Source organism: Triturus cristatus, chromosome 4_2, assembly GCF_964204655.1.
Source record: "Triturus cristatus chromosome 4_2, aTriCri1.1, whole genome shotgun sequence".
In the NCBI taxonomy this organism is placed as follows: domain Eukaryota; kingdom Metazoa; phylum Chordata; class Amphibia; order Caudata; family Salamandridae; genus Triturus; species Triturus cristatus.
This window is the reverse complement of record NC_140586.1, coordinates 265,837,974-265,860,412: the sequence shown is the minus strand read 5'-3', so window position 1 is coordinate 265,860,412 and position 22,439 is coordinate 265,837,974. Positions and strand designations below refer to the sequence as shown.

The 22,439-nt window shown below is 42.2% G+C and overlaps 1 protein-coding gene across 1 annotated transcript in view; it reads left to right on the top strand.

Annotated features, from left to right (window-relative positions):
- LOC146833601 (very-long-chain enoyl-CoA reductase-like) overlaps positions 1-22,439 on the top strand; it is a 97,121-nt gene that overhangs the window by 38,088 nt on the left and 36,594 nt on the right. The window contains exons 4-7 of the mRNA XM_085599907.1: positions 870-914; positions 12,237-12,340; positions 13,433-13,548; positions 13,629-13,734. Coding sequence (XP_085456033.1) covers positions 870-914; positions 12,237-12,340; positions 13,433-13,548; positions 13,629-13,734 — 371 coding nt within the window. The remainder of the gene's footprint in view (positions 1-869; positions 915-12,236; positions 12,341-13,432; positions 13,549-13,628; positions 13,735-22,439) is intronic.

Here is a 22,439-nt window from a genome sequence, read left to right as displayed (position 1 = left end):
CCCACATCGCCCCCTACCTGAGAGATCTCCACTGGCTCCCCATTCAGAAGAGATTCCAGTTTAAAATCCTTACACACGCCTACAAAGCCCTCCATGAACTAGGACCTGCCTACATCAACAATTGACTGAACTTACACCAAACCTCTAGACACCTGCGCTCCTCCTCACTCGCCCTTACACACACACTCCGCATCTATAGCAGCCACATCGATGGCCACTCCTTCTCCTACATCACTTCCAAGAGCAGAAACAAACTTCCCCTGCATTTCTGTACAGCCCCCTCACTGGCAGACTTCAGACAGAGACTCAAGACCTGGCTCTTCAATGGAGACACAGCACCCAGATACCCCTAGGGGGTAACAGTGTGCACTCTACAAATGATGTTTGATTGATTGATTGATTGATATGTACCGTTATATAATAACTAGACAATGGCTCTGCATAGGTCTATTTAATCAGACGTAGCTCTCACTATTGAAAAGGTTGGAGACCACGTTCTATAGTTTGCATTCTTTACTGTGTAAATTAACTTAATCGAAGTAGGGGTTGCAGATGTGACATCGCATATTCTTTGATTAAAGACAATATTAGAGGAAAATCATATGACTATTGATTGAAATGATGGGTCATTATATGTAGAGGCACTGTTTATTTTAAAAAGAGATTGTGACAAATTCATGAATGGAGACTTAAAAACACCACCAAGAATCACCTAATAAAACTAGTCAATGCTACAGGTAAACGTTATACGATCAGTAGCCAGATTGGTTACATCACAGGTGTTTTAAAGCAGTTTGGACTGATTGTTAACAGCAACATATGGGAAGGACCTATTAATAATACCCCTCCTTCTACATTGCCTTTTGCAGATCCCCAGTGGTATCCAGCAAGGCAGTCAATTCGACTAGAACCCAGTAAGTATCAGACAATTGTATATGAAGTGGGACTGGGGCTGTCAGTGCTTTAAGTGCGTTTGGAAAGGTGGGATGCTGTAAAAGACGTTTGGCCTAAGACGCATGTCTAAGAAGTTTTCCCTGGTATTGTACAGCCTGATGCATATTAAATAAAAGCTTGTGCTTACCTAATTAATAAATTGAGTCTAATTGGACAAAGCTGGCAAATCAGCAGGTGACAAAATATGTATAATATTCATATACATATTTTCCTGGATCATCAACAATAAACAACTTGACAAGGTACATTTAAAAGTAAGCAGTGCCCTGACTGCTTGCCACAGCTACTCTTAGAGAGTCAAATGACAAAAGGGATAACTTGGTTATTCAATTGAAATGAAAATGTTTCCTACTTCCTGGCACATCAATGGTAAACAGCAGTGTCCTACAGGTATCTTTGCTTTCTTGCCACAGAGGGGACATCTAATAACGTTGCGACTTCTAAGTGAGACAGGCAGGCAGTTACAGTTTTATGTTCTTAAGTTGATCAAGAGATTAAATATAGGCCGTGATAGGGCCTGAGTTCAATGTTTTTTTTGGGGTCTCAGCTAGACAGATCTTGCGTTGTCTTTTTGAGACATGTTGTATATGCTTTTTGGGCATTCTGGGTCCCAGAAGGCACCATCTGATGAAGGCACGAGAAGAAGCACACATAGTGCGCTACCCATCTCCCATAGCCCCGAAGGAGCAAGAAATGACTCCCTAGTAAGTGGTAGGCACAATCTATACCTATAACAACGCCGCACCTTGAGCCATTAAACTCATGTGCTGAAGAAGGGTAATTGAATCTACCTACCTAGTACAAGCAACGCAGTTAGACAATCGCTCCCACCTCGGTCCTGAAGAAAGCCCACCGACACGTCAGGGCAACGAAGGGCTGAAACATGTCAATCTCTCACGATCAGATACCAGGGACAGTGGACTACTAATACATCCACCCAGCATCGACACTTTATTTTAATGATACCCCTACCTGACTAATAAACAATAACATACAGGATTGGAGGTCATTTTAACATTCACTTTTTTCCACATCTTTTCACGTATTCATCACAACTATCACAAACCAGATGGTCTCCCTCCAGGTGGAGGACTGTAGGCCACCTGGAGAACTGGAAACTCGGGCGCAAATAAGACCCAAATGATGATGCAACTCACCTAACGTTCTAGGCAGAGAATCAAGATATACTGCCACTGAAGTTAGAGTGTTTTTTCATACAATTTGTAGACTCTGGAACCTAAAGATACATGATTCATTCTTCTCTGATTCTTATCATTACCACAAGGAAGCCAAATGATTCTCTTATTCTCTCTCTCTCTAAATGATAAACGTATACTGTGTGAGCTTCAGCCCACCCATTGGCTTCCCATTTGCTGGCTCATATTTTTTCTCTATAGCAAAAACGGTTCAATGCCGGAGGGTCAAAGGGAACAATTTTAGAGACCGCACAGGATTATATCCCCAAATACAGTATTAAAGACACTAAGAACCCTGGGGTCTAAAATTAACTGAAGAAAGAAAAAGAGGGTGGTGTGTGAAAAAGAACAAAAGCCCAATTCACCTAGTGAGAGGGCACTCCCTTTAGGAACGTAATCCCTCACTCACCCTGGGTGACATGCTTCATCATATGGGATTCTCCTCCCAGAGAAAAATCCTAGTTTCTCTGGGGGCTACAACCCCCTCTATGAGAGGGAGGAGCTCAGGGATGTTTTGATTTTGCACTAAAGGGTGGACTAAATCCACATATGAAGAGCTGGGTGTGAGTGGGGGGTGCAGTGCTAATGTAATAATAGTGCAGTGAAGAGTGTATTAAAACTAGTCACGGGACGGCAAGGAAAAAATCACTTGAGACCACCGTACCGATGCTAGAGTGAACTTGTGTGGAACAGTGAAATGTTTTGTTTCTCACATGTGAACTCAGCCAATGGGATCAAAGAAAAGTTTAAAGCTACTGCATGGATTACTCTGCACTTCTGGTCCGCTGGTTTGCTATTTTTTATGGCAGTCTGCCTGCCTGAGTTAAAATTGTCTACTTCCGTTGGGGATGACTTTCTCCGCCTACTGAAGGGAAATCAAGCTGCAAGAAAGGGTGCAAAGTAGTGTATGGGACTGCAGACAGAACAGGCCAGAGGAATATTTTTTCATGAGTGGAAGGATTAATTGTGGGGAAACCTAGGCCACTGGAGAAAGACAACCCTGAGGCGCAGGGCAGGGATATGATACTGGCCAAAAACGAAAACGAGGAAGAAGAGGGAATTGGCTCCATATGGTTCAAGAAAGTGGGATCGGATGATGGCATTTAGTGAAGACTGAGAAGAGGGAGCATGCATCACACGAGGAGAAGGATAAGAAAAAGACTACGCAGGGGTATATATGAGCCTAGGCGAAGAATAAGAATGACGTGAGTGGAAGATTTATGACACTTGGAGGCAGATTTACTAAATTCTCACACAGCGCAGCAGCCAAAAAGTCTGCGCTGCTTTGAGTGAAAAGGACAGAGCAGGAGAGCGCCATATTTACAGAAATATGGCACTCTCCTCCCCTATCCATAGTGCCACTGCTGAAATTTGCTGCCGTGCACACACCACTGCACCATAGTACAAGGGTGTCTGCGTGAGTCTGTACAAAATACTACGCTTCTACTAACTTTAAAACTTTTCCCACTGTGTATGTGTGCTGTACAGTGCAGCACACATGCAAAGTCGAAAAAGAAAGGAGAAATAAAAGCATTTCTCCGTAATAACGCCTATTTGAAATAAGTGCTGTTTTTTGCTGAAAAATCCTGTAACACCCATGCCCCACCCATGAAACGCCCTCCTGGCGCTAAGTAATGCAAAAGCGCTGCTTTGTGTTACTTTCAAGGGATTTTCCAGAGCAAAACAAGTTTTGCACTGGAAAGTAAATTGGCAAAAAACGATTTTGTGTCATTATGCATAACTTTTATGACGCAAACATGGTGCAAAATCTTAGCAAACATACCCCTAGGTGATGGATAGGAAAGAGAAGAAGGTGAGCTGCATGGCAATAACTAAAGGATGAAAATGATAAAGAAAATACTGCTATGCAAAGAATATGAAGAAGGAGGTGGGATCAATGTTACAAGATGAAGGATAGGAATGGGTAGCTATAGTATGTGAGTCATTAGGTGAAGCAGCTGGAGACATTGCTCATTGGCAGACTGGGCATTGTTTTAGTTCTCAGGTTAACATTGATGTAAAAAAGGAGTAATCAATCTTTAGGAATCAGATAGGCATCTCTATCTGAAGTTTTAAAAATGTAATCTGTCATGCTTTGCCAAATTATGTTGAGATTTGTTTGGACTAGAGTTAGGTCAAATTTAAATTCTTCCTGAAACGTTTAGCAAGGATTACAATTTTTTTTACTTTGCCTGTGGAATGAAAATGATTGTAACAAAAGTTTTTACAGTAGAATTTTCGCACAATTTTTTTAATTCCCTCTAAAGGTGTTTTCTTTTTCAGATTGTTTTCTGCAGAAGCTACTTTTGCAGGATATTTTCGAGAAATTAGAAATGTGCACCCTTTGCATAGCTTTTAAAGTTAAAAAAAAAAGTCATGATAAGGAATAACCTTTCTTTTTTCATACCCAAGAAGTAGACCGTCTGCAAATTTTGAAATGTGTGGACACTCAAATTTTACTCAAATTTTAAATGTTACAATTTGGATGGATAGTCACATTCTATGTAAAAAAAAACACATCCTGTCGTTGGTATTAGCAAAATGAGTAATTGAACAGGAAAAAGTGTGCAACAGTTTTAGAGCGTGGTATTACAAATTTTTCCGTCCCTCATTCCTTTTATTATCTTTATATTTTACACTGCATAAATGAGTGACTATGAGTTTCAGGCTTAGAAAGCAGTCAGTGTGTTGTTCAACTTGTGTTTAATCTTGTCATTATTGACTCTCAAATTAATCTTTTGCTTATGTGCCCTTTCCCTTTGTGCCATGCAATGCCAACGGTGTTATGCCTACCTTTACTAATTAAAAATACTAGGGGCAAATTTACTAAGATTTCACCCAACATAACAGAACGCAACTCAGCACGACAAATTGCTGCACTGCGTTGCGTGAAAAGGAGACAGCAGAAATTGGCCATATTCACTAAGATATGGTGCATTCCTGACAGGGCCGGACTTGGAACAGAAACCGGCCCTGGCAAACTGCTCGGCCACCCACCATGGCAGGGGAGCAGCCAAGCTGTTTGCTAGGGCCGGTTTCAGCTGATTTCTTTTAAGGGGGACCATATTGCCGACTCCCAGTAACAACAAGCATTTACAATGCAATGGTCTCGGCAATATTATAGGTAGAGCTATTGGTATTGCTCATTATTTTTTTAATCATTTTTGTATCCCTAAATAAATGGCATTGTCATTTCTATTGGCATTAGCTTTTTTTTTTGCATATGTGATACCTATTGCATTAGCAGAGAGAGAGTGAGGTAGTGAGATAGAGAGAGAGAGTGAGGTATTGAAATAGAGAGTGAGGTAGTGAGAGAGAGTGAGGTAGATAGAGAGTGAGGTAGTGAGATAGAGAGTGAGGTAGATAGAGAGTGAGGTAGTGAGATAGAGAGAGTGAGGTAGTGAAAGAGTGAGGTAGTGAGGGAAAGGGATGTTGTGAGGTAGTGATATATAAGCATAGAGTGATGTTGTGATGTAGTGAGATAGAGAGAGAGGTAGTGAAAGTGAGTTAGTGAGATAGAAAGAGTGAGGTAGTGAGATAGAGAGTGATTGAAGTAGTGAGTGAGAGAGAGTGAAGTTGTGAGCTAGAGAGTGAGGTAGTGATGTTTTGAGAGAGAGAAGTTGTGAGATAGTGAGGTAGTGAGATAGAGTGGAGTAGTGAGGTAGAGAGAGTTATGTAGTGAGAGAGAGTGAGGTAGTGAAACAGTGATGTAGTGAGGGAGAGGGATGTTGTGAGGTAGTGAGATGTAAACAGAGTGGTGTTGTGATGTAGTGAGATAGAGAGAGGTAGTGAAAGAGACAGTGAAAGTGAGTTAGTGAGATAGAAAGAGTGAGGTAGAGAGATAGAGAGTTAGTGATGTAGTGAGTTAGAGAGAGAGTGGCGTTGTGATATAGAGAGTGAAGTAGTGAGAGAGTGAGGTAGTGATCTTTTTATAGAGAGAAGTAGTGAGATAGTGAGGCAGTGATATAGAGGGGAGTATTGATGTATAGAGAGTTATGTAGTGAGAGAGAGTGAGGTAGATAGAGAGTGAGGTAGTGAAAGAGTGAGTTAGTGAGTGAGAGGTATTTTCTGACGTAGTGAGATAGAAACAGTGAGTGATGTTGTGAGATAGAGAAAGATTGAGGTAGTGAAAGAGAGAGTGAGGTAGTGAGGGATGTTTTGAGGTATTAAGATAGAAACAGAGAGTGATGTAATGAAGTAGTGAGATAGAGTGAGGTAGTGAAAGAGTGAGTGTAAGTGACTTACTGTATTTGAGAGAGAGAGTGAGGTAGTGAGATAGAGAGAGTGAATTAGTGAGTTAGAAAGAGAGAGTGAAGTTGTGAGGTAGTGAGAAAGTGATGTAGTGAAGTTTTGAGAGAGTGTGTTGTGATATAGTGAGGTAGTGAGAGTGAGATAGAAATAGATAGTGATGTAGTGATAGAGAGTGAGGTAGTGAGATAGAGAGAGAGTGAAGTTTTTAAGTAGTGTGTTAGAGTGAGAGATAGTTACTGTGGTAGTGATATTGTGTTGCTGTGAGAAAGAGAGAGTTGAGTAGTGAGTTAGAGAGTGAGGTAGAGAGTTAGTGAGAAAGAGTGTAGTATAGTGAGAGATAGTGAGGTAGTGAGAGATAGTGAGGTAGTGAGAGAGAGAGTTAGGGAGAGAGAGTGACGGACGTGTATTCTCCAAGTCAAAGAACCAGATACACATCTGAAATAGAAAAAAAAGGCACATTAAAAGAATATAAAGGCAAAATAGCTTACGCACAACAGCAAGACGATCCTCACAATAAGACGCGACAAACAAAGAAATGGCGGACACAAATAAAAGTCAAAATGAGTTACCTGTAAACGCAAAGCTGTCCATTCACGACGGGCAAAGTGGTCCATGCAGGAACGAAGACGCCAAGACAGAGGGCACACCTGCAGAGTCAAAAAAAATACACATTAGTACAAAATCAGACAAAATGGCTTACCTAGAAGATTGTTTCCTAATGTCCTCGACGCACAAGAGCAAGATGATCCTCAGGAGCACACGATACGAACACAGAAATGGCGGACACAGAAAAAAATAAAAAAAGTTACCTGCAATCAAAGAGAAGTTACCAGGCAAAGCAGTCTATGGCCGACGAGACAGTGAAGTTGGGAAATAACAAGGAAAGTACACACAAACGAAAAAAACAGTTTAAAACAAAAATAAATGACATTAGAAGCAAAAAGCATTCTAAATAAGATAAAAAAATGTCGCACTTACTTGTATACCTTCCGTGAAGATATCCCCAACTGTCGTTTACTTAAAATACGTGCCCCACCCTGACGTATCCAAATCATGAAAGCCAGCGAAAAGCACATTCGACAAATATCGAAACAATTCTAAAAAATGTTAAGGATATTTTTTTTTTAACCGCTAAATATTTTTTAAGAACAGAAAAAACATTATAAAATATAACAAACCACAAACTGTATCTAGTTTTATTTTTTAAAGAAAGAACTTACCTGAATGTCGCGGTAGACGGACGTGTATTCTCCAAGTCACAGCACCACATAAGTCACAAGTCACAGCACCACATAAACATCTTAAATAGAAAAAAAACTGGAACATTAAAAGAATATTAATGAAAAATCGCTTACGCACAAGAGCAAGACGATCTTCACAATAAGATGCGACAAACAAAGAAATGGCGGACACAACTAAAAGTCAAAATGGGTTACCTGTAAACGCAAAGCTGTCCATTCACGACGGGCAAAGCTGTCCATGCAGGAACGAAGACGCCAAGACACGGGGCACACCTACAAAGTAAAAAAAAATACACATTAGTACAAAATCAGACTAAATTGCATTACCTATAAGATTGTATACTAATGTCCGCGACGCACAAGAGCAAGACGATCATCAGGGGCAGATGAGACGACCAAACAGACAAAAAATGGCTTACCTGGAGCATAGTTTCGTCATGCCCTCGACGCACAACAGCAAGACGATCCTCAGGAGCAGAACGTAGACGCCAGGACACGGGGCACACCTACAAAGTCCAAAAAATAATACACATTAATACAAAATCAGACAAAATACATTACCTGTATGATTGTGTACTAATGTCCGCGACGCACAACAGCAAGACGACCCTCAGGAGCAGAACGTAGACGCCACGACACGGGGCACACCTACAAAGTCCCCAAAAAAATACACATTAGTACAAACAGAGAAAAATTGCATTACCTATAAGATTGTATACTATTGTCCGCGACGCAAAAGAGCAAGACGATCATCAGGGGCACACGAGACGAACAAACAGACAAAATGGCTTACCTGGAGCATATTTTCGTCATGGCCTCGACGCACAACAGCAAGACGATCCTCATGGGGCAAACGATACGTACACAGAAATGGCGGACACAGAAAACCCCCCAAAAAGTTAGCTGCAATCAAAGAGAAGTTACCGGGCAAAGCAGTCTATGGCCGACGGGACGGTGATGTTGGAAAATAACACGGAAGGTACACAAAAACGTAGAAAGCAGTTAAAAACAAAAATCAATGACATTTCCAAGACACAGGGCACACCTACAAAGTCTAAAAAAATTCACATTAGTACAAAATCAGACAAAATGGCTTACCTAGAAGATGGTTTCCTAATGTCCTCGACGCACAAGAGCAAGATGATCCTCAGGAGCACACGATACGCACACAGAAATGGCGGACACAGAAAACAAACAAAAAAATTACCTGCAATCAAAGAGAAGTTACCGGGCAAAGCAGTCTATGGCCGACGAGACGGTGCTTACACACAAGAGCAAGACGATCCTCACAATAAGACGCGACAAACAAAGAAATGGCGGACACAAGTAAAAGTCAAAATGGGTTACCTGTAAACACAAAGCTGTCCATTCACGACGGGCAAAGCGGTCCATGCAGGAACGAAGACGCGGGGCACACCTACAAAGTCCAAAGAAATACACATTAGTACAAAATCAGACAAAATGGCTTACCTAGACGATTGTTTCCTAATGTCCTCGACGCACAAGAGCAAGACGATCCTCAGGAGCACACGATACGAACACAGAAATGGCGGACACAGAAAACCCCCCAAAAAAGTTACCTGCATTACCTATAAGATTGTATACTATTGTCCACGACGCAAAAGAGCAAGACGATCATCAGGGGCACACGAGACGAACAAACAGACAAAATGGCTTACCTGGAGCATAGTTTCGTCATGGCCTCGACGCACAACAGCAAGACGATCCTCATGGGGCACACGATACGTACACAGAAATGGCGGACACAGAAAACCCCCCAAAAAGTTAGCTGCAATCAAAGAGAAGTTACTGGGCAAAGCAGTCTATGGCCGACGGGACGGTGAAGTTGGAAAATAACACGGAAGGTACACAAAAACGTAGAAAGCAGTTAAACACAAAAATCAATGACATTTCCAAGACACAGGGCACACCTACAAAGTCCAAAAAAATACACATTAGTACAAAATCAGACAAAATGGCTTACCTAGAAGATGGTTTCCTAATGTCCTCGACGCACAAGAGCAAGATGATCCTCAGGAGCACACGATACGAACACAGAAATGGCGGACACAGAAAACAAAACAAAAAAATTACCTGCAATCAAAGAGAAGTTACCGGGCAAAGCAGTCTATGGCCGACGAGACGGTGCTTACACACAAGAGCAAGACGATCCTCACAATAAGACGCGACAAACAAAGAAATGGTGGTCACAAATAAAAGTCAAAATGGGTTACCTGTAAACGCAAAGCTATCCATTCACGACGGGCAAAGCGGTCCATGCAGGAACGAAGACGCGGGGCACACCTACAAAGTCAATCCAAAAAAACAGACACGAGGGCGTGTTCCTGCTGTTCTAAAAAGGGCGTGGCTAAAAAGTGGAAAGAACAGCACGGAACACGGCCCCGAATCTGAAAAAGACGGAGCCTATTTGGAGGGACGGCTCTCTCCTCCAATGGCTGGCCTCCGTTTAGGAAGCCAGCCAATGGAGGAGAGGCAAAAAGAGAGGCGGGCTAAATAGCCACTCTAAGCATCATAAGATCTCCGGACTTCCGGTTCTGCCTTCGGCAGACCGGACGGTCCCTCGACCTAAAAAGGGCCCCCCAGGGGCCGAGAACCGGACCCCACCATGGCGGCCCACCAGGGAAATACCCAGTACGGCCCTTATTCCTGATGTCTTCTAGTTCTGGCAACCTGTGTGCTTCCTAGCACCAATGCAGGCACCCTTGCACCATGCTGCAAGGGTCCCTGGATTACGGGCAGGATTGTTTTTGTGAAGTAAGGGACACCTTCCATCACAAAAACAGTCCTTAGAGAAAATGTTCTTTCTCTCTGTGCTGCAGAAAGCATCACACATAGAAAGAGGAATTACCAAGGAGAAATAAAGATATGTTTCCTCCTTAGGCCTCCATCAGAGAGGCACAACATTTTGGCGCAATCCGAGGTTTACTGACTTTAGTACATTTGTATTTGTGTCAAATACCATTGGTGGATGTTTGGGAATGACCATACTCCACCCTTGGAATGCCTTCCTACTGCAAGGTAATGCAAGGCAGTGAAATACACTGCCTTGCATTACATTGGATTTACTAAACCTCGCAGAACCAAGCAAGAGGGCTTTGTGTTGTTTTAGTGAATCCCAGTTAAGGGCCACTTTGGGTGACACAAGGACAACTTAAGGCCTTAGTAAATTTGGCCCCCAGTCTTTTAAGTAGTTATCGAATGTCTTATGCTCCTCATTGATGAATAAATAGAGGGCTCTCTAATGTTTATTTTGCAAGAAAGAAAGTTATATTTTTTAAGGCGATAATTATTGACTTAATGAGTATGAACACAACAGTTTTCGAAATATTTCATAAATGACTATTTCCAAATGATAAATCTCTTACAATGTCTGCATTCAAAATGTATTCAGGTGTAGAAACACGATTTAAGAACACCTTAAATCATATATTCAAAGAACTACCTAAAGCTAGGGATGGACTAAATATTTCAGCTAAAACCAAAACGGATGATATCTGCTCTTTAAATCCACAAGTGAAAAAAATCAGGCAGGCCCACATAGTGCAGTTGTGCATGGTAGTTTCTGCACTGCTGGTTGGAAAGTTGATTTAAGTAACACTTTTGGGGATGGATGATGTAATAACCTTAATGCAAATATCATGAAGGAAATTTAATTGGCCGTCCCCTGACAGTGCTGGAACACACATAGGGACATATTTATTACAAATTGGCATAGGGCAGTGCCGCAAAGCTTCTTGCTGGACTGCTCTACGCCAATTCATAAAGGCAAGTATGCACAATATTTATAAGATACGGTGAATTCCTGTCTTTACAGCCAGCGCTGGTGCACATTTTGCTGCTGTGCACCAAAGCAGGCACCCTTGCACCATGGTGCAACAGTGTCTGTGTTGTTGGAACAATTGTTTTTGTGTAGGAAGGGAGCTTCCTGCACAAAAACAATCACAAGAGTTGTATTCATCTTTCTATGTGTGCTGCAGAATGCACCACACATGGAAAGAGGGAAAAAACAATGAGCAATGTAAACATCTGCCTGATGTTGTTAATCTGGGGCATCAAATTCGATGGGTGTTGATTTGTAACACCCACAGCAACACCCATGGAACGCCTCTTTTACTCAGAGTAAGGCAAGGCAGTGGCTTGCGCTGCTTCGTCTTACTCCATATGTACAAGGCCATTAAAAGCCACGCATGGTAGCTTTGCGTGTCCTTGTAGATATGGGCTTGCACTGTGTGCCACAGGAGCATAAAAAAAAGTGGTGCAAGGGGCTTGTAAATATGCCCCATAGTTCTTACAGTGAGAATTATACACACAATTCACAGTTCTCTCTAGGAGAACAAAGGACTGCATGTACTGGCAAGGCATTACACTTTTTTTAAGCTGTGTGAGGCTGATGCGAATCGTTTTAAAATGAAAAAACTGCCCCAAGATTAACGTCTAAACCTTTGGAAAAAACGCAAACCCCCAGCTAGAATCATGTTATTGGCTGTCATTGCTTGCTTATTTGCTGTGAGAAAGTGCATTAGTTCTTTTAGTATTACTAATTATGATTTTTTAAAAGCATTATTTTTTCAAGAAGGTAATTCTTTGAAGGATGAAGACGTGCTACAAAACCTGCCAGTGGGCACAACTGCAACACTCTATTTTAAGGATCTTGGGCCACAGGTGGCATGGACAATGGTATGTGTTTTTTTAAATTTTGGAGCTACTTCATTGTCTTCAATAGGCTCTCAACATATCATTGTTCTAATAATGCATAACACTATCAGCCGTTATTATGGCGCATTCTGTTTTCCTAACCTTGGTGCCCTTTTCTTTGTACCTAAGAGTGCCATTGTTTGATTGTGAATGTTGGCTCTTGCTTAAGCCTGGGTGGTGAACTCCACTCAGTTCGGGGAGAGTTTTTCCTTGCTTGCGCTTGCCAATGGTAAGTTGGTGAGCACGAGCGAGGAAAATCCAATGCTAGACCACTTCCCTGCGAGATTTCTCAACGTGGGCGCTGGTGGATGGTGGCTACCACTCGTGTTGAGAAACATTCTGTTCGCGTTGAGGAAGCTGCCACTCAAATAGAACTTTACTTGAGTCGCAGAAAAAAGCAGTGCCCTCTTGCACTGTGCTGGATGCTGTTTGTGCTGTAAAACACGGGACAAACACCCGGCACTTAAAATCAGTGTGAACGGCTCGAGGTAACCCACTCCGCCACTCTCGGAACTCTGCGTAGCTTGGCGGAGTATTTTTGTCACTTCGCGGAGTTCCGCATAGCAGAACTCTGCAAACTCCACCCAGGCTTACTCTTGCTTTCCGATTGTGCAAGGGTGGTAGAGAGTTTGTTCCATGGTTTGTTTTAAAACTGCTTTGTGTAAGTACATTCCATTCCTGGGCATGCTTTAGCCAGACCTCCTCTCATAGGGAGACCCTACTATTCTTCCTGAAGTCAATAGAAGCACTAAAGGAGATAAGCCTTCTTCATATCTTTTTGCTTCTGCACTCAACTCTAATACTCCCAACAGATATGTGCTTGCATATCTACTACTTGGTACAGAATAGCTGATCCCACTCAAAATCCCTTTGCTTTGGGTTATAACCATTCAATGTTATGTGTTGTGTGTTTTTGGTTTATTTTAAACAAAACGTCCTTACATTATTTGTATATGCGTTATTCTTACTTAGGATAAGACAACATTATATGAATATCAATTAAGAATCTGGTATAGCACAGATTGGCGCCCTTCGTGCATACTTGACTTAGTTCACCTTTTTTTTCTTTTACAGGTATTTCTGTCTGAGTATGCTGGGCCTCTTTTCATCTATTACTTTTTTTATTTTCGCCTACCTTTTGTCTATGGACAAGAACACGCTTTTACATCAAGTCCACATTCAGTCGTAAAGTAAGTACAGCAGTGTCTTGCCTAAATGTCTTGCCTCACTTCACCAGACTTCCCTATTGATTGTATCTTGCTCTTTCTAGCTTGGCTTGTGTTTGTCATTCACTTCATTATGTGAAAAGACTGATTGAAACAGTGTTCATCCATCGGTTTTCACATGGGACGATGCAGCTCAGGCGCATGCTGAAGGTAAACCCACGAAATGCTTGTAATGTGTTTAACTACTATTCAGTTTTAAAACATTCAACGTTTATCTGAAACTAAAAAATAATGTTCAATACGAAAGCTGTTGACATCTTTTTTTACTTGAGAGTCTAATTTTTTTTTAATTTTCTGGCTTATGGGATCTATTGATTTTTTTAGGTTCTCTGATGTATTTTTCCCTGGCTTCTTAAACCAGCCTTTTTGGCCAATTTCAGCTTGTGCAGGGTTGGCAAGGGAGGGCCGAGGAGAGTATCATTAGAGACAGTACTACTCTATTCTTGTGTAATGCTTGCACCAGTGTTAAATAGCATGAAAATAAAGTTTTTTAAATTTTTAAATAGAAAAAGAGATAGTGCTACTTTGGATTCCAGCTTTCACCTCAAACCGCTTTCCTCTTTCCAAAGGACTCCATGGGGCATATGTATAAGAACATGGCGGAGCGCGGGTTAGCTCCAAAACTGCTAATGCCGCGCTCTGTCACTTTTCAAAAATACGGCACACCCCTGCATTTCTCCCTGCGCTGGCACTAAATTCAGCTGCCTAGTGCCAACGCAGGCACCCTTGCACCATAGTGCAAGGGTGCTTGCATTGAGGGAATGATTGTTTATGTGTAGGAAGGTGTCTCTTCCTGCACATAAACAATCCAGAATGGCGATTTGTAACTTTTTTGTGTGCTGCATTGTGCAGCAAACATAGATGTTGCAAAACGCCATTTTTGAAATGATTATTGATGTGCAGGAAGGTACACCTTCCTGCACATAAACAATCATTCATGGCAATTTGCTGTTTCTATGGGTGCTGCACAATACTGCACAGATAGAAACCGCAGAAACAAGGAGAACTAAAGCATTTCCCCTTATTCCGCCCTGCTAAGACTACTTTTTGTCGCTGCCCCATATTTACGCCACACTTGTAAATATAGGGCAGCATCAAAATCAATGGGTGTTGCGGTGGAACGCCCACCACAACACCCATTGCACGCCCCTTTCACGAAGGAATCAATTTTAAAATCGTTTTCGACCGAACCGGGTTCTGCGAGTCAGACTGATTACGATGCTTCTGAACATCGTTCGGTCGGACTCGCATTGACTTCAATAGGAGCCTGTGTTCCGAATGAGAACACAGGCTCCCACTGAAACAAGCATTTGCAATGCAATCGGTCTCGCCGTTGGGACCTTATATGTATATAGCTATGCAGCACATTAGCCTGGGTGCTGAAACATCTACTGTTCTTTAACATGAAGGGAAAGTAAGCACCAAACTGCGTGACACGCTAGGTATGGGAACACATGGAGATAGATATGCCTTTTAGAGGGAAATGGTATAGTCCAAAGCTCTGTTTTTAATATAAAATCAGGGCCTTTGGTGGTCATATCACTGAAAATACAAAATGTGAAAAAAATAGTATTTTCTACAGGTGCTCATGGAAGACAATTTCTATGGACTGGAATGGAGAGAATGCTAAAGTGATCCTGTTATTTTACTGACCTCTGCTGGTTGTTTTCTATCAAAACAGTTAAATAGAGGCAGTTGAACAAAAAAGAAGTCCCTAAGCGGAAGCAGACAAGTCCTAGGGCTGATCTCCAGACACCCAAAGTACAAACACATATAAGTATACAATAAGTATATACTAAAGAAGTATATACAAGAGGTCTCCAATTCTCGACCTGAAAAATGAGATCGCCCAACAGATAACATCCACCCCTAGAGGAAACCAGAGCCCAGAACTTGAATTTAAGATTTATTTTAAAAGTTTTCTGGTGTCTACTTTAGATTGAAGCCTTGCTATCATAGTGGTGATACACAGTTTTGCAGTGCTTTATTGCCCCCCCGCAAAGACCACCTCCCTCAGATTGCAGAGGTTTTTTGCAGGCCAATAGAACGAGGAAAGAAGAAAAAAAAAAGGAGCAACATTTAAAGCAGACTCACCTTCCAACAAATCATGGAAATCGCCTACAGGAAATCCCATTTGGCATGCCATTATTCATTATAGAACTTCCCAGGCTATTGTAGAGAGAGATTTTTGTGAGTCATCTGAATCATAATTAAAAAAAACTGTGAGTGTACTTCCTCACATGCTTTGTATCAATTTGCAGTATACTTCAACAATGTACGAGCAGCACAAAGCATTTTAACAAACAATGGCAACTTGCTGCACTGTTGCCCCACAACTGGAGAAATACTTCCTCCTGCATATGGACACAAGCCAAGTGATGCTTAAGGACTTTTCCTTGCTTGTCTTTATGCCTCACTTAATTCACCTCATTCGCTATTAGCTTTTATATATTCGTCACAGATAAATCAGTAGCTTCACTGAGTGTTAATTCCCTCCATACATGTTTCTTCCTTTATAAACTAGGTCTGCCACATGGTACACTCTTTGCATAGGTAATTTACTTCTGCTTGTCTTCGAGGTACTTCGGTAGAAGACTGCAATTTGTCTAACCTGGCCTGGAATTAATTAGCCTTAAAATTTAGCAGAGGTAAAAATGCAAGAAGAAATTCAAAAGACCACTGCTAAAACGCATCCTAAAATAGCAGAATGCCAAAACTTACACGAGAGTGGCACCTCTTTTACCTAAACAATAAAAGGGAGTTCGCAGATGAAAATCTCCAGTGCTTTTTAAACCATGGCAGCCACCGCAATTTCTCTTATTAATAAGTTAATTGAAAGTTAAACGTAGGAGTGAGAAACATTCTTTTCTTGCCACAGCTGTCTAACACGAACATTGTCCCTCTAGAGGTAATATGGAACAGTTAATCTCACAAAAACTCGAAATGTAAAGGACACCTCGCAAAGATTAAAACAATAAGAATAATAAATACCCTGTCTACAGCCACATTCAACCTAGCGAGCAAACCACTCACCACAAGCTAATCTTCCCCAGGACAATCAATTCATACCAAACAGCAACATAAAAGGATCTCGCCGCAAATTCAGGAAGAAGGCAGTCACAGAGCGAACACCCAATTTTCAGCTACAATAACTTACAACAAATGATTAGAACAATGCAATAATCCAAAGGCAGCATCTCTTTTTGTGAGGTTTTTCTCAATGAAAGGCAGCCATCACTAAATGATGCACACATAGCAGTGATGCGCATTACTTTCTTGTGCGCAGGCCAGTATAGTGAAAGTCAACTAATTTGAAAGTAATAATTCTCGATGGGCGGTTTACACCAAAACAGGAAGTAGCACACTCTTTGTGAACACCAAAAACACTTGATTCAAAATTTCCGGTAAATCCAGGATTGTTTTTTAGCCCTAATTAAAGAGGGTTCAATTTGCCTTTCTCTAAGTACACTCTACGTCCAAGATGCTGAAAATCTATTTATTCCAATATCCCTCGAGCGTCATACCTGGTTTTGTTGGCGGTGTAATGTCACTTGTTCTATCATATATCTGGATACAATGACAGAAGCAGAAAGCGATAGACGCGCAGTGCATGCTCTTGTAGCTAGCTGGCAGACACGTCACACGGGGGGAGAAGGGCGTTCCAAGCCTCATTCTGGCAAAATAAATGTAATTGGTAAAAGAAATAAAGGAAGGGCTGGGCTATGTAGCGCAAACTCGACCTGGAGGAATGCAAAATTTATATCAGCACTACTTGCTTGCATGACACAAGAACAAATTCATTTTTGTGTATTTTTAGGCATTGGGATATTAAATAATTTGCCCAGGATTTCAAGATGGTGAGCCGATGTGAGATTCGAACCGGGTTCCCTACTTACTGCCCCCTCCCCGCCTATCTCCCTCATACCGGGCTGACGTCAGGGCTCCCGGCTGTGGTGTCTGACCCCCGGGCAGCAGAAAAATTAAAAGATCCTGGGTTGCCTGGCGATCGTGAAATTCGCCATCCGTACACTCCTGCAGCCTCGCGTGTGCAAGCATACACACAAGCATCGACTCATCACACGCTTGCTTAGGCATGCTGAAGTGGATGCCTGCTTGTGCCCCGGGGGGACCGCAAAGTGCATTCTGATAGAGAAGCACTCTAGTATGTCCCTGCTTTTGCCCCAGGGGCACTATAGTGCACGCAATGGGCACAAAGATAAACCCCTTTAAGGGGGCTTGTTTTGAAGCGACGAGCGGTGGCATAACATATAAAGCTGCCGACGTTGGAGCTGGAGAGCAGAGTTCGATCCTCGGCTTGGGCTGTATAATGATAAATAATTAAAAGAAGGTCCGCGGTGTGGGCTGTATTAATCCTAAATAATTAAACAGAGATCTCAGATAAAACAAGCTTTGTGGGGAGAGACAAATAAAACAAGCATTGGCAGAGACACATAAAAGACACATAAAACAAGCATTGGCAGAGACAAATAAAACAAGCATTGGCAGAGACACATAAAACAAGCATTGGCAGAGACACATAAAAGACACATAAAACAAGCATTGGCAGATACAAATAAAACAAGCATTGGCAGAGACAACTAAAACAAGCATTGGCAATGCAATAGTATGGGGGTGTGAGAAGGCATTGGAAGAAAGTAGTCTGTGCAGTAAAGGGGCCAATAGCCGTGGAAGGACACAAATGAAGAAATGTCCATCATAAGGAGGGACTAACAAGCCTACAACCAATCGGAAGGCACCATCTAGGACACCAGCCAATGAAAATGATGGGTGGAGTGTGGGTGGAGCTTAAATACACTATAGTGTATACTGCATGTCTCAACGAGACAGCGCAAGCGCTGCCTAGGCGAGACCTAAAAAGGGGTGGTTGGGGAAAACCTTGAACCTTGTGATGGGCACCCCATGGTGACTGCAACACTTTGCATGGTTGCAAAGAAGAGTCTCATGGTTACCCCCATGGCCCCATATGGAGGCCTACAGGTGAAGGGGGCCTGTAGAAGATTACGACAGCCATTTTGTGTTGAACAAACCAATTCGGACCAGCTGTCAGATTAGGACATTGTAGTCGCTCGGTCGGAAACAGTGTCCATAGAACTGTATGATTCGGCTCAGAACGACTCGGTCTGTTCGAATGCTGATCGGAACCGATTCAGACAGCCCAAACAGTTTCCTTGCACTGTAATTGGCCAGTCAGACATGTATCCGATTTGGTCGGAAACATAGGTTCCGAATCGGATTCGCAGAATCCTAATCCCGTTCAGAGCCTTTCTGAACGCCATCGTAATCGACCCCTAAGTGTAGCATGAAGGGGGCTTTATTTACAAGGTGACATTAAGCCACATTAAGTGATGTTCCTGTGGCGATATGGACTTGCAAATATGCCCCCAGGTGTTTTAAAAAACTGTGATGATCTCACATTTAATAATGGCAGGTGGAGGCTAAAGCCCCAATTATGAGTGCACTGGATATTTCTTATTCTGAGTTTCCCCAAGAAAATTGGGCTTTAAATGTGGAATTGTTGGTTTTTTGCACCAAAGTCTACATCTACTGGCATTTAGGAGGCATTTTTCGCCTTTTAGATTTTGGCAGGTATGACTTGCTGAAATGTAATAGGGGAAAATTTGGGGGAGTGCAGTAATAACTGCAATACTCGTAATTCATATAAGCATTGTAAGAGGACTTACCACAGGAGTATTTAGCATGATTAGCATGTAATGATCCATGGAGGCCCTCCTGTTTTAAGATACTACTATACATTAGCAGCTCCTCTACTGATATATAACCTAATATCTTGAGTTGAATGGTCTGCTTTAATTATGGACACTTTGGCACAAATTCATATAAACAGAGCGTCACTGTAGACTTTGTGACTCTGTATTCGAACCTGAAATCTGTATTCCTAGTACCATTAAATGTATGGGGTTAGCTACTTGAAACAATATTCCTTGTTACTGGTTTTAGACCAATTAAGAAAGGGATCACTTTGGGATCAATATACAAAGATTTCTACGGGTGTAAATGTGACTTAGGTAAGGACATACTGTCATTTACACACACATAAAAAACGGATAATTGACAAAGCATGAAATATTTGTACTGCGTGTATAGAAATGGGATCTACATGTGTGCAGTGTAGAAACGTAAGCCAACACTATGCAAATGCAGTTGCAGGCTTCATGTTAACTAGCATACGCTCCCAGCAGATAATCTTAGGAATGGTCAGAATACATCAATGCATTTCCCATAGTTTTTAGGTCGAGCATTCGAGACCTTCTATATACTTTAGTTAAACTCATTATATACTTATATGTGTATGTACTTTGTGGGCTCTGAAGATCAGCCCTAGGACTTGTCTGCGTCCACTTAGGGACTTTTTTTCTGTTCAACTGCCTCTATTTAACTGTCTTGATAGAAAACGATCAGCAGAGGTCAGTAAAATACCAGAATCACTTTAGCATTCTCTAGATTCCAGTCCATAGAAATTGTCTTCGCATGCACCCGTAGACAATAATATTTTTTTCAAATCTTGTATTTTCAGTAATATGACCACAGAAGGCCCAGATTTCATATTAAAAACAGAGCTTTGGACTATACCATTTCCCGCTGAAAAGCAATATTTTTCTCCATGTGTTCCCCATACCTGGCGTGTCACGCAGTTTGGTGTCTACTTTCCCTCCATGTTAAAGAACAGTAGATGTTTCAGCACCCAGACTAATGTGCTGGATAGCTAAATACATATAAGGTCCTAAAGGCGAGATCGATTGCATTGCAAATGCTTGTTTTAGACCTGATTGGTCCTGCCTGCCATATAAAAAGCAGGACGTACACCAACATGGATATATTACCAGGGGCAGATTTAGAAGCCCATTGCATCACTTTTGTGCTGCCGCTGCGTCACTCTTTGTGACGCAGCGGCGGCGTAAAAATGCGGCCCATTTACAACGTGACGCATCTAGGAAAATGCGTCACGTTGTAAAGCCCTGCGTCACATTATACCTGCGTTAGGTATAATGTATGCAGGGTGGGCGTTCCAACTCAAAAAAGCCTCGTAGAAGTGATGCAGTGAAATCTACAAGATTTCACTGCATCACTTCTAGAACGCCACTGCGTTAAAACCTTACGCCAGCTTGAAGCAGGCACAAGGGGTGACGCAGTGTAGTAAGAATAGGCCTCAACATGCATTGCTAGAGTTGTGTCGTGCTTGCGACATGACTCCAGCAATGCGTGACTTTTGCACCAACAGATGAGTCAGAATTTCTGATACATCTGTCAATCCTTGCGCCATCGTGCGCCGTATTGTAAATACGGCGCATCCATGGTGGTGCAAGGGTGTCTCAGGGTGGCGCAGGGAAAGTGACGCATCTCTACAGATGCGTCACTTTCTTGTAAATCTGCCCCACAGAGTGGATGTAAGAGGGATGTCTCTATTATAAAAATCTGTACATTGAAGGAAAAAGTAAAAGGATAACTTATAGAAGAATCTCTCAATGTCTCTAACCCTAAGCATGCCTCATGTATTCAGGACATTGAGATCACACATATATTTGTTTCATACGTAATATATGTTTAAGTAAGCTGTGCATGTCGAGATCATAAATGTATTTGCTTATGCCTCTCAGGTACATTACTCACACACTCCTTGTAAGCTATGAACGCTATGTGCACTTATGTACAAGAAAAATGTATGCGAATGCCAGGAGCATAGGAAAACTACAATTATGCCCGTGTAAACAATGTACAAGCGCCTATCGCCATGAGAACATCACTTTTTGTGACATTCCCATGGCGAAGGGGCTTTGCCTTATTTACAAGGCAGCGTTAAGCAACTCAACGTGGCTTAACGCTGCCTTGTAAATAGGCCCTCCTTTCACGCAATGCTTAGCATGAAAGGAGTGGGCAGTGGGTGTTGCGGTGGGCGTTCCACCGCAACAACCAGTGATTTTGATGCTGCCCCTATTTACAAGGGCAGTGTAAATAGGAGGCAGCGCCAAAATTAAGACCAGGGAAAACCTGGTCTTAAGTTGGCGAAATGAGGAGAAATGCTTTTTTTTCTCCTCGTTTTTGCTTTTGCTGTGTGTGCTGCCTTGTGCAACACACATGAAAAAGCAAAAAGCCTTGGATTGTTTATGTACAGGAAGGTCCCCCTTCCTGCACATAAACAATCTTTTTTTAAAAATGCCATTTCATGACTTCCATGGCACACGTAGAAGTGACAAAATGGCATTTAAACATTGTTTATTTACAGGAAGGGGGACATTCCTGTACATAAACAATATTTCCCCTGCATGCATACAACCTTGCACTATGGTGCAAGGGTGCCTGCTTTGGCGCTACACAGCTAAGTGAAGCGCCTGTGCAGGGGGAAACGCAAGGCTGCACCATATTCTCATAAATGTGGTGCAGCCTTGCGTTTCTGAAGTGCCATGACGGCTAACTCCTCGCTCCACCACTTTTGTTTTACAGATGCCCCTGAATGTCCTAGTTCACATAGTTCTGTTTTACCTTTTTGAATGTACTAGCTACAATAAACAGTGTGTGGGAATGGAGCAACATTTATTGATAAAGCAGATTTTTTAACTATAAAGGCAGGGGCTATGCAATGTGGGGCTCCGTCTGTGAACTTGGGGGGCTCCGTCTGTGAACTTGGCTGGTGCTGCTGCCCTTGAAGGGATTCCTCGGACTCTCATTTCAACTTTCTTGGAACTAATACCGCGCCTCGCGGCCCCCGCTTTGCGGGTGCCGCTCGAGGGACCGGGACTTTGCTGCTGCTATTTGGGGCATTGTTGGAGTGCTGACCCTGTAAGAACCGGGGTATTCAGGACTGCGAGGACCAGGGT